Source organism: Brachypodium distachyon, chromosome 2, assembly GCF_000005505.3.
Source record: "Brachypodium distachyon strain Bd21 chromosome 2, Brachypodium_distachyon_v3.0, whole genome shotgun sequence".
NCBI lineage: Eukaryota > Viridiplantae > Streptophyta > Magnoliopsida > Poales > Poaceae > Brachypodium > Brachypodium distachyon.
In genome coordinates, this window is record NC_016132.3 from 47,150,904 (window position 1) to 47,164,341 (window position 13,438).

A 13,438-nucleotide genomic window follows, 5' to 3' on the forward strand; every position below is an offset into this window, starting at 1 on the left:
GAAGGAGTATTTTACAATTTCATACTATAATAATTTTCAGGAGTAATACATATTATAGTGAGATTTAGGACCACATGGATTGGAGCCAGCTAGTTATGTATAGTAACCCTGATTGACTGACTTATCATCCATTTTGACAATAGAAAATCTAGTGCTAATAACACTTTGATTTCTGGGAGAACTATCGCGGATATCTAGGACTAGTAAGGTGAAGGCCCCTTGCTTGTCACAATCTTGAACTACAAACAAGATACACCTTTCACCTGAAAACCGAAACATTCACCTCAAGTTAAGATCGAGAAGGGCGAACAAAAGAATTGAAAACTTCCACACCCAAAACGAAGAATTTCAACTGGACTTTTCCAACTTATTTTCCATGTACTCCCTTATTTTCCATGTATTCCATGTACTAACGGCACAACTTTTTGAGAATTTGCTTTAGTGATATATGCACCGTGACGATGCCAGAATAGAGAATAGAGAAACCATGTCGGAACAGAGAATTGGATCGATGGAGGAAGGTTGGGAAAAGAGGGAATGACGGGGTGTGGAGCCAGGAGAGGCACATAATGTAGTGTATCTAATGTCTTAATAAAGTTGTGATGATCACACGCTGTCGGCTGGAAATTAAGAATGGTAACATTGTTCGCCAGACAGCGAGTGCCTAACCTTATCAATCGAGGTCTTTTGTGCTAAGTTACAACGAATGCTTCCAATGAAGTCAAATCATAAAACGCTGCAATCATCCGAGCAGCGCATTGGGATCAACCGTAGCCGTGCATGTCTGCTGACGGAAGGGAGTGGAACCAAGGATGGTAAAAGGAAATGTTAACATAACATGTTGGCCGGACCCTAGCTAACAAGTGGTATACCAAGAGAGTGAAATCGCCAATAGACTATATTCACTTGCCGAATTTAGTTGGAGTCACGGGTTCAGGTGGACTCCACATGAAGCGAAATTAAGCATGGTCACTTATATCTAGTGACCACTTTGATACCACCAGCTTGATTTCAGTTGTCAGGCTTTGATGATAGACATGAGATGATGAGAACCACCCGTTTTATGGTTAGCACGTAGTTGTGGGGACTAAGTCTGGTTTCCTTTGAAGTGGGAAGTGAGCTGCTTACTCCATGATCGGTTCTTCTGAATCTGAATTCATCCAAAGCGAGATGTGGACTGACATCGATCGTGCAGCTAGCGTGTCCAGCGGCCAGAGTGTCAGGCGAAACTCAGACTAAAGAGATAAATACGGAGTTGAATGCAGCTATGGGGACGTTTTCGGCGTCTCCGGCCTCTCTCTGCGCAATGAACAATACCACGAGAAAACTATGGCCGACACATAGTCCTTTAAGAAAATTTAATGGTTTCTTTCGTGATGCAATCAAGGAACTTCTGTTGCATATTATCGTGTTTTCAATTTCTACGGGTTCCAACATGCCGTGAGACTATAAATCGTTACGTTTTCCCTATCACTATACTTTTGGAATCCTGCTAATCTCACATAAAGTTTGCATGAAGCACAATCGTGCATGTATCTGTACAACTCAACCAGACGACTCACAACAGAAAAGTGTTTCCGCGTATTGTTTTCTTCGACTTTCTCCGTAGGAAATGCCAATCCAATCTTCCCAACTAATTTCTGCCGGTACACTAGAGGATCACAGATGCACTGACTAAACCAGCGGCAGAGAGCCCACAACATTTCAACTATGGTAAACCTTTTGACTTGACACCGTTGGTTTACTCCTACATCATCCACATCAGCTGTCACTTCTTCCATTTCTTCTCTTGTTTTAATCGCGTATTTTGTAAGTCACACGAGAGATGCACTCATTTGTTGGATGCAGATTGTACAAACGTTCACGGTGACTTTCGGTTTCTGATCTGGACGAGTTTCTCTGCAGGTTTGCATCTGCAGACTGCAGGCAACTGAAGAGTTGAAGCACCCCCGGAGATCATAGCATCAGAATTCAGAAAGCACCCAAATCAAGCAGTGGCGCACAAGGGCTTAGATTGTACTACTCCCTCCGTCCCAAAATTTATACAAATCCACGTCACTTATTTTGAAATGAAGGGAATACTACTATGCCGCAAACTGACAGAAAGCACCCAAACTGCCACAAAACTGACAAATCACTATGCAATTGTACTAACCTAAATAATCACTACAGGCAAGCAGCAGCAAAATATCATATTCATGAAGTTGTCTTTACACGGTCACACTTTGAAAGACATACATATTTGATACATTCCCTAGCTGTTGCCCACTTGTTGGGAAATTTCTTTCTGTGAGAACAAAACTGATCTTCGGAAACTCACATGTTCGCTTTTCTCTCCCACCGTTCCTTAACATCAAGCCTGAAAATATGGCGTGGAGGTGATAAGAACGGAAGTCAATCATTTCTTTTCACAAAAAGGGGTGGCGAACTGGCACATTATATTTTGTGAATCATGGTCATAAGAATGCCACAACATACTAGCCTAACACTATGGCAATCCTGCTTGATTTTTTTTTCCTCATCTTCCGAATCAGAGTTCCTTGCTTTCTGAGAGTTTACCTCATGCCCGTCATCAGATAAAGTTGATTATAAATATCTCAAAATAAGCTACAAATAGCTTATTAATACATTGCAGCATGAATCATTCCTGCCCTATTTCTTCTACATGCAGAAGTTGTTAAGTCAAAATTGCATCTTCTTTATCAGATTTAAGTAAAAGTCTCCACCCATTCAAGGAGTTGTACAATGTAGTACATCCGTTCCTGAATGTAAGAAGTTCTAGTTTTGTCCTAAGTTTGACTAAGTTTATAAAAATACACTAATATCTACAATATCAAATAAGTAAAATATGAAAGCATATATCATGATGGATTTAATAAAACGAATTCAGAGTTATCGATGTTTTAATACAAACTTTAAGAAGTTTGACTTAGGACTAAACTTAGAACATCTTATATTTAGGAATGGAGGGAGTATATATTATGAACACTTTGTATTAGGGGAATGCATATGGACTTCTTTAGTGACCAAAGGTGAAGTTTTTCAGTGTTAATGAAGTTTTCTGATGAAAAGAGGCACTTGAACTGCTCGAAGCCCTGAATATTAAATAAGTTAAGTAGAAAGTAACATAAGACTAAGAGTGTTGAAAACAGAAGCTACTACGTAATATGATGGTAAACAACGAAATAGTACCCCCAATGTAACTTCCTTTTGTTCCTTAAAGGCAGCGATGGTGCAAGATCCTGCAAATAAATGGGGATAGATCATCAAGATATTTTTATGAAATCATATTTGTAAATTCATAACATTAGTGGTCTAAATACCATCTAAATTAAATCAGTACTCATGAAGGTATGAAATCAATTAATTTACTTACAGATGTAAATGTAACTAGCATTAACACCTAACAGCAATAATGTAAACTCAATTGGGAATCAATGGCTAGCATTAACTTTCCCCGAAAAAAAAGGGATATCATCAATTATCGATTCTACAGAAATCACGTCGATCTGACAGAAAAAATATTGGGTAAATGTTGATAACAAAATATATGCTGTTTCCAATGATATTGCATTATTTAGTTTGTAAATGGCGCCTGGCCGGTGCCGCGTGCAGCCATGTATTCATACCCCTAGATAATGCACATCTGAGAAGTTGCTTGTAGCTCACCAGTCACCACCCTAGTTTATCACTCTTTCTTTTCATTTTTTCTTAATCTTCCCTTGGTTTGTAAGTAAATGCCACCAATTGATGGTTTTTTTTCTTCAAAATAAACTAGCTGGGTGATCCGCGCATTTGCGCAGCTAGATTTTTTTTTGTTGTTACATTTGTTTTTACATATTTATTATATTAACTTTGAGACGGTTGTGTGGTGTTAGACAAACATATAAAATTGTAGAAACCTTGTAGTCAAATTACATGCGTGATGCACAAACTTGTTTGACATTGTTTTCTCTGTTAGTTAAATTTTGTCCACATGAATTTAATTAGCTGGTGAGGATATTGGTATGTGACAGCTTTAGACTTTCATGTTATTCTTTAGCAATTATATTACTAAATCCACCATCTAATTTGATAGTATATCTATTAGGTGTTGGTATAACGTACATTTATATATGTACTGGTATGCATGGACCTCTCCGTGAAGTCCGGCAATGCACGTTGGTTCTGCATGCACGTGGGGAGGGGAATTGACCGTGTCTTACGTGGCTACGTATGTGCAGGCAAATACGTTGGTGATTGATTTGAACTTATTTATGTACTGATGGAAAGTCATATGTGTGTAATAAAAAACTTTTCACGTTCCTTTCTATCTCAACCGTTAAACATCAATATCAGCGGTGGAGATTATTTAGCCTATGTGGACAAACATGGTAGCTCGTTGCCCTTTTGTTGTAGTTATATAGGAGCAATAGATTGTAAACACTATATAAGAAATAGATAATTACTTTTCCTTTGATGCCAAGAGGTACTTTTACTTAAAACTAAACTAAATCAGAGGACTAAGATAATTTGAAACTTAGTTCATTGGTATGCCCTCAAGAATACTTTATTCATTGGCACATGCTACGTGTTAACAGGACTCATAAAACAGTGTGTATTTTGCAAACAACAGTTGCAAAAGGACAAGGTAGAGCCGTTTCTTCCATTACTTGAGTATATACAACACCTCAAGACCAATTGGAAGAAGTTACTGGGATCGATAACCAAGATCTCGGTCACATATTTGATATTTCTATAGACAACCTTTTTAAGTTACTAATTTGATGTGCTATGAGGAAAGACTCAGGCAATAAGATGAATCCAGGTCAAAGGAAGTTAGTAATTTGATGTGCTAGTAACCAAACATTCTCAATAAGTATAACCAGACATACCACTTGGATTTCTGTAGTTGATGCAGTATGTTGTACATCTACTGTGGTATTATCAACCGATGTATCCTTGTTAGTGAGTTTAAAGTCATTGGCTACTTTGGTATTCCTCTCAGTGCTTCCTATAAATACAAACACCAACAAAAATAGCTTAGAACACTGATCATCAGGTGATCACACATACACAAAAGAGAGGTACCTCTAGATTTTCCTTTGTATTTTTGCTTTTCCTTTATTTGTAACCGTTTCTTGTGCAATTCCTACAACATGACAGATCAGATAATATAGTTGATAACTTCAGAATTTTTTTCTTAACTTTGAACAACAAAACAAAACTTATGAAGGATAGCCAGGAACACTCAAACACATGTTTGGAAATTTGTCGTTTTCAGGGTTGAGATTGTTGGGAATATGAAATTTTGCTTCTCGACTTGAACTCCTTGAGAAGTATCAAGACCAGCATCTGGTTAACGATCTTGGTAGGCACAGGACAGATAATAAGCCCAAACTAAAACATCACATCCAGTTTATCCCTGAGTGCATATAGGAATATATTTTCTACACACCAACCCAAACTCTAGTACACAAATAGTGTTCCATTCAACATTCCACAGATGTGCTAACTGCTACGTACTAAACTTCCTCTCTCAGTTTGCACTGTTTATTTATTTGTTACATTCATCAACGTGCGTGTACAGTATGCGGTTTGCTAACTGGCTATGGACTTTAGGGCATAATATCGTCTCCCTCCGTATTTCCACAAAGCAACTGTGAATTCCAAAATTAATGATTAATATAAAGAAATTATTACGGCTTTTTACAAGTACATTTTTCCCTTAACTGCAGGATTTTCTAGACACTGAAAAACTGCATTCTTAAATTTTAAAGTTCAATGGCTATCAATTGTTCAATACATCATCTGTCTGAAGTCAGACACTCTTAACTATCACAAATCAGAAGCTGACTTAAGCCACATGAAGTCCAGACTTCATCAGACTACTTTATTCTGGAAACAAAGCCAAATGATTCCTAAAATTTATACATTTAGTCTATAGGAGAAATAAAACTCTATGAACAACTTGGTGTGTGATAGTACCAACCAAGGACACACAAGAAACCCAACACTTCACTCATACATTAAGGTGCGCTCGCCACTCTGTATGACATGGACAGCAGTTAAAGCCTGCAGCTTGAACACCCCCGGTTATTGAGGACGGAGCAAGGGAGGGAGAGACCAATTTTGTCCTGCCCTAATGTGCTCTTCCATGATAACTAACTTAATTTAGGTTTCCTGCGTAACTGCAGGAACTAGACCGGTTAAAAGCAAGGATCCTCCACGTGCGTGGATCAAGAACAGCACAAGATTCGCATAGAAATTCGAGAAATCCAAGTAGGAAAAGAAGACCTTAAATTTGTCGAGCCGGTCCTGGGAAAGCTTTGAGGGCTTGAATCCCGGGTCAAGTAGCCTACTTGATGCGAGCGCCTCCTCCTTACCACTCCCCTCGTCGTCTCCATCGGCTTCTCGTAAGCCTCCTCCTCCTCCCCCCATCTCTTGCTTTGCCCTTTCCTTTTTTGCTCAATTTCATGCCTGCTTTTTTTATGGGGAAAAAGACTCCCATGCCTGCTAGGCTGCTAAGCTTCCATGGCCGAAGCCCGAAGGGCCAGATGGGGAAGGAACAGATGGGTCGGGCTTGCTCGGGTCTGACAATGGCCCAAGGCCGTGTAAACTCTTTTACGGCCTGGTCGCAGGTCGCAGCACTTGCGTGTCCAAAGAGAGATGGAAGTTGGGGAATGAATATCAATATTTGAGAAACTAATCAGACGAAATATCAGTTTTTTTTAGAAAAAATTGTGAATATACTAGTATTCCAGTTTTATTAGCAAGATGTATCACATAGCCCTGATTGTCTTTCTCATCAAACTAATTTCAAAAATTAACAAACATGAACCATATGTCAACTCCCGTTTGGTGAGGAGACGGTCACTACTCACTCGTAGCAATCCACCACAAAGGAGCTAATCAAGCTAAACAGTATTCCATGTGTATAAAAGTTGTACTTTACCATGTACAACACAACCAAAACGTTGGAGGCCTCAAGCCTGCAAGAGTGTAAATTAAAAGTGGCACGACAAGAGAAAACAAAGAGCAGTGAGACCCGTAACTCATAAATTCAACAATCACAACACAGAATGGAAAACAGAAAGTAATTTCTATTCACTTTCACCAGGTATAAGGATAAACCGAATTATAAACAAATGCATTTTCTCGATTAGGCTTAGTATCGAAGCGTGCATCATCAAGGACACCGACATGGTTTTGCCATGCAAACATCAACAGAAAAGCTTCTAAAGCAAGAACTGCAAATTGGAGCACAAAACACAGAAAATAAAATTAGATTCATCTGCAAACAGAACAAAATGTAGTGCAGGTGAACAGACATTGCCATAAGGCTCAGAAGATCGATCGTATACATGAGCAAGATCAGCAGCACTTCTAATTGCATGAGCCGATGAGCGAGCAAAGGAAGCAAAATAAACAACTGGGAATTACATCCATGACGGTCATGCAAGGACGAGTTAACTGTTAACACCTAGTGTTCTCTAACATACTTTGACAAGATTTGCAACACCGGGAGATAAATTAGTGTTCATTCAACGTAGGAGAAGAACTCGTTGTGGCCCTCGAGCTGATCCAGAGTGAACATCGTCGGCCATGGCGTGTAGCTCCCCATGAGCCGCATGAATCCTTCGTCTTCTGCCGTCATGGCCCACGACTCGTCGTCACTCGTCAAGCCGGCCTGCTGTTGCTCTCCATCATCGGTCTGAAGCTTGTAGTCGTAGAGGTCGTTGTCCAGCAGGTTGAAGCTGTCCTCACCGTTTAGGTTGAACACCATGCTCGAGTTGCTCAGTAGTGGAATGTCAAAGTTGAACTCCTCATCGCTCGCCATGCTGTTGTCAAAATCGTTCTCTGGTTCGTCGGCCGGAAGCGTGGCGGCCTCCTCCGGATCAGTTGCTCCACCGAGAAATTCGTGAATCGAGCAAGTAAACCTGTCTATGTAGTCGTCGATGTTGATAGGGGCGATCTCGTCTTGGGAGCTGACGGCACCAAGCATGTCCTCCTCCAGCAAGCTCGCGAACGCGTTGCTGTCGCCGCCGTCAGATTCAGCCACGGCAGGGGTCAGGGAAGCAACCCGCGCACGTTTTGGGCTCGGCGGATCGGCGGCACACGGCGCCGGCCTCTTTGCTACCGGCATTGGCGGCTGATTCTTGGCGAGTTCTTGATGACGACGGAGATATGCGGCGGACTCTTGTTGAGCTTCGGGACGCGGCTTGGATGAAAGATGGATCTTGCAGAACACCATCTCCCCGTCGTCCACTATAGCGTCTGGCCGCAAGCACCGGTACTCCTCCATGACCCAGCTGGTGGACGCCTTGCCCTTCCTGAAGCAGAGGCTCCTCCTCTCGCCCACCTTCAGACCGGACTCATCGTTGACGTCCCTTGTCTTCTGGATGGTCCAGGTGCCGGCGCCGGCGACGCGCGCTGTCCTGGTGCGGCTCCCTTTCTGGCGTTTGGAGAGCGTGAAGAAGAAGCGGTCGCCGGTGCGCTCGGCCTTGGGCGCGGGGGCGAAGGCCGCGGCGAGGTCTTTGGGCTCGTGGTTGTAGATGTCGACGCGGTGGATGAGATGCTCGGCGCCACGGGGCAGCGGCTCGCCGGAGATGAGCCGCGGCAAGAAGTAGGTGACGGCCTCCACCGGGCTAGGGTTGAAGCTGCAGAGGTAGAAGACCTCGCCGAGCTCTGCCTCTGCCTCCTCCATTGGATCGGATGGGGTTGCTGGATGGGTTGATTTCTGGCTCCAATCGATGAACGCAAAGCACTGGGATCAAAGAAGACAGACAGCGGCGAAATGTTGGAGAGGTTTGGGGATGGGGGTGAAATTTGGAAGGAGAGGTTTCGGGATGGGGTGAGAAAAGTGACGGCGGAATTTAAACCGGAGCGATCGATTCCAAACTGGCCTAGTATTTCCTTTCGCGTACGAATTTAATGATCCACGCGTGTTGTTGCCTTTCCTAAATTCCTACAACGAACTCGGGAGTAGTACAACTCAACGACTTGAGAGTTGAGACCGAAGCGTGCGCGACGAGTAATTCTAAATCTTTCCTAAATCTGAGTTGCCTGAGAATTTCCTAAATCACAGCCGCGTGAGATTCATTCGACCGTTTCTTTTTCTGGGAGATTCGAGCGTTATTTTTTAGAGGATCGAGCGTGTGCAAAGGCAGCCCGTGGGCTTTCTTCCTTTTCTTTTATTTATGTTGCCGGCCCACTTCTCCTGGCCCAATTGTGTTCTGTTTTTGGTAGGTGTGTCTTTGCTCCGTGTTGATCGTAGTCGTAGCCTTCTCAACCTCGAGTATTTGTGCTGGTCGGACCTAGAGCAGCTGAGCAAGGGGTCTTCCGGTGGTCAGCTTTGTGTTCCATGGGCTTCTTGTCCTTCTTTTCTGCTGATTTTATATCCAACTCATCTCCGCCTGGATTCAATTGTTAATGTAGAAATTCATTGGCTTCATTTTGCTTCGATGAAAAGAAAAGGCCACACTAAGCCACAGGAAAATAAAAAAAATCGAAAAGGAGAATAACCCGCAGACACAATCGGCGTCTAATATTGTTGACTGAGAAAATACTAGCACAATACCCTTGCGTTACTGCGGAATAAAACAATATATGTTTAAAGATAATATTGTAACACCATGCATTATGGTAGATCATATAATCCACATTCGTTTCCATGTGAATGATTTACGCCAAGTCAACATGTGTCGGAAAATGAAGTTATGTTGTCCAAAGGTACATACAAACCAACTTAAAAAGATTAAGCAAAAGAAAACAATAGCAATACATTTCATTTAGAATGCAAAATGGTTTAAATGGCCTTTAAAACAAGCAATTTGGAGGGCATGATAACAAGGGCAACGTGTACACCAGGCACGGATCCAGGTCAAAAGATGACTGCGGGCACTCTTAAGAATATGAAACCAAAGATAGATAATTTCAGGAAAAGTGAAGACCTTTTAATAGACAAAGTGGGAGCGTTAAAGGTGAAATATTGCATTCTTTAGTACAAACATGAGAATTGACTGGGGGCTGCCCCTCACTCACTATGCTTTGAATCCGCCACCTGATGTACACACATCTTCTGAAAAACATGTGGTGTAGAGTATATCTGGGCATGGGTGGCCCCGCCCGAAGCCCGACGTCCTGGGCCAGGCTCGGGCCTCATTTTCCAATCCCAAGCCTGGCCCGAAAGTCCAAGATGAGTAAAAAGGGATAATTTTTAAGAAAAATAGGTATAAAAAATTATTTATTTATTCTGAAAATAATTATTTTAATGCTTAAATGGCCTATTTTCAGGGTTTCGGGCCGGGCCGGGCTCGGGCTTCAGGTTTGATTGTCAGGCTTTTATGAAGCCCGGCCCGAACCGGTTCGGGCCCGAGGTTTGCCCAGGTACGGTGTAGAGATCACAACGACACTCGATGGTAGATCGTGTAAACATAACTACGAAGGTGACCCCACACATATTTATGGAGTACATGTGTTAGCGTGGGGAATTTAATAAATCATTAGTTCCATGTTTAAAACTACGGTAAAACTATATAGCCAAAATAAACTAGCGGAAAACTTCGAGTAACTTATGGTCTTTTAAAGTATCTCGGGCATGTTTAAGTACAGAAGATTCGTAGTTTTATTGCTTACCTTTTATTTCTTTGGTCAACAATTGTCATTGGTTGTTTTGTCTCTTTTTTTTAACCAGAGTCGATATGCTCTATGCCTGTATGAATTGTGTGCTCTTCCTGCTTGCACCCCTAGTTTTTAAGACTGGACCGGTGACCGAACCTGCGAGGCTTTCGGTTCAGGTTTTTCGGTCGAACCGCCGGTTCACCCGGTTGAACCTGTTTGGTTTTATATATAAAATAATATATATTTTTTTAACAAATGGGCTGAGTCATGGTGGTTTGCTTGCACCTGAGGCCCATGGCTTGCTTCGCGGGCCATCTTCTTGGAACCAAAAAGGGAAACGAAGAATGCCTATGGGCTTTGTCGGTTTGGCCCAAGAAAACAGATCGACACTTCTTCTGGCAAAAAAACAACGGATCGAAGATCGAACTGATCTATCGTCTTCCTGAGTGCTCGATCCGCCATGGAAGCTCGTCGGAGCTCCGGATAGGAGGCAGCCCGGACGCCTTCATCCCGCTACCTGCCTCCCTCCCCGCACGGACGTCTTCTTCCCCCGTTCCCCGCTGCCCCGCAGATCGGAGCTCGAGCGGCGGGCGGCTCTGGTTCTGGTGGCGGCGTAGGGGGCGCCCTTTCCGGCTGTTCGTGCTCGTCGGAGAAGGCCTCGGCGCGGCCCGTGGGTCCGTGCCGATGCGGACGGGGAGGCCGGCGAGGAAGTAGAGCGGCGGGGCGGCGCTGGTGGCGGTTTGGCGGAGAGGCGCGGAGCGGCGGGGCGTCACTGGGAGGCGGTCGCGGCCAGGGATCAGACGGGGGACGGCAAGGCGCGGGATCGAGCTCGAGCGGCGGGCGGCTGGCGGCGGCTCGGAGGCGGCGCGACGAGGGAGACGAGAGATTTTTGGAACGGGAGCTGAACCGGGCGGTTCGAGCCAAACCGCCCGGTTCACCTGTTTTCACCTAAACCGCCCAGTTCATCCGGTTTTCCCGGTCCACTTGCCCGACCGGTCCAGTGCGCTAGGAAGACCGCAGTGAGCTCCGGTTCCGATTTTTCCCGGTCGGACCGCCGGTCCGGTCCGGTTTTCAAAACTAGGCTTGCACCTAGGTGCACCGGTCCCAAGTCCGGTCAGAAAGAGAGAAAACGGAAGAAAAAATAAAAATAGATTGAGGAAATATATCATGATTAGCAGTTTAGCACGTCATCGGTAGAGTGCATGTCGGACTCCTTCGGGTCGAACGGACCGCTCGGCTGGTTATGCATATGTGTTGGAGTTACCGGTTTCTAAATATCAAAAGATCCAAGAGTCCGTTTGGTAACCATCGTTTCGTTTCATTTGGTAGAAGTGAAATAAAATCCAGTTTTTGATAGGATTTCGGTTGATCGAATTTGAATTACTTATTCAAAAATCATTTTTGTATAGCACATGGATTTGGAGAGTAAAAGACAATTCCCAAGAAATGATGACTTTTGGAAAGAAATTGGAGTTAGTTATAGTGCAATTTTATGTAATTTGAGATTGAATTCCCGTGGCCAATTTCGTGGCAACCAAACAAATTCGTTTCTAAAATTCAAAATGAATTCCTGAATTTTAGACCCAAATGATGCGTGCCAAACGAGCTATAAGTTTGCAAAAATCTTACTTTAAAATCTAGTTTCAATCGGTTAGGTATTTTAGCCCGTGTTGACAAACGTTGGCTTCTTGTCATCATGTTTGATTATACATCCGGTAAAATGCAAACGATTTAGTCGATGAATGGACATGCATGCGGCTGTAACGCTGAACCAAATACAGTCTTAGCAGTAGCAGCTGGACTGCTGGAGCACTAGGATCCGAGGAGCAGAATCAGTCGCATAGACAGCAACAAGCAACGTGAATGATCCGTGCTAGACGACAGGGGACATGTGAGCGAGCCATGGGGGTGATGCCGACTGATTGATGTACGGGCAGGCCTGGTAGTAGATCCATTGACGGGTGCTTTCTGCTTTCTCCGGGACAAACTGGCCGGTCAAAGGAGTTTATCCTCGTGACCTGGTCGTCCCACGCCGATCACTCACCCCACGATGCGATGCCAAATCTCCTGTTTGCTGGATCAACGGGCGGAACCCCCCTCCGATAGGACTTCCCCCTGCCGATTTCCCTATCCAAATCCGCAGCAGGAAAATGTTGTTGCGGAGGCATGCTGGTTCGGCGCCCGGCGCACTTGGATCCCTGCATCCTGTGCGCGTGGTGTGTCATGTGGCCTTCCGGATGGTTAAAAACCAACCAAGACATGGCGATCGATGTTCCTTGCTCCGTTTCGCCTGTTGCTTTAAGCAAAGATTGCAGAGTTTGGATGTTTTCGTTCTTCTTTCAATTCAGTACTCGAGTTGTAAAGGTGTGTAAGTTTACTTTTGCTCAAGTTGTACTATCGATTAAAGTTTAGGAGACACTCCAAGATGAGTGCATAAGGTCCACACGCTGATGAAATACGGTGGCTAAAGAGGAATACCTTAACGAGTCCCTTTTTCTATATACTCTTACCATTTCAAAATACAACGTGTATAGATTTTTTTAGGAAAATTCACAATACACCTCATTTTCTCTTGGTATCCGCATCCGGCCGCAAATGAGAACTGTCTTAGTCCAAATACACAAATCTATATGAGATGTATTTTGCAACAGATAAAGTCTTCCTATAAATGAAGTTTACGACGTTACTCCTTTACACCTCCCACCCCGAAACTCCAAAAGGAACCAACCACGTCACGTCGTCACGTTCTCTTTTTGAACGCAGCCGAGAGTTCTCGTCGTCAAACCATCTCTGTCTAAATACTGCTACTAGCACCGTTTGCAACACTGAATCGTGG

At 43.6% G+C, this 13,438-nt stretch overlaps 2 protein-coding genes across 2 annotated transcripts; both read right to left on the minus strand.

Annotated features, from left to right (window-relative positions):
- Nucleotides 1–1,987: 1,987 nt before the first annotated feature.
- LOC100821006 lies at nt 1,988–6,473 on the minus strand. Its single transcript, XM_003569543.4, has 5 exons — nt 6,277–6,473; nt 5,071–5,131; nt 4,875–4,993; nt 3,193–3,242; nt 1,988–2,359 (listed from the first exon to the last, which is right to left on the minus strand). The coding sequence occupies exons 1-5, from the start codon at nt 6,418–6,420 to the stop codon at nt 2,317–2,319; spliced, it is 417 nt and encodes a 138-aa protein (XP_003569591.1). The 5' UTR covers nt 6,421–6,473; the 3' UTR covers nt 1,988–2,316.
- A 1,046-nt stretch (nt 6,474–7,519) lies between these two features.
- On the minus strand, nt 7,520–8,686 carry LOC104583318. Its single transcript, XM_010235188.1, has one exon. The coding sequence runs from the start codon at nt 8,684–8,686 to the stop codon at nt 7,520–7,522; it is 1,167 nt and encodes a 388-aa protein (XP_010233490.1).
- Between the last annotated feature and the right edge of the window lie 4,752 nt (nt 8,687–13,438).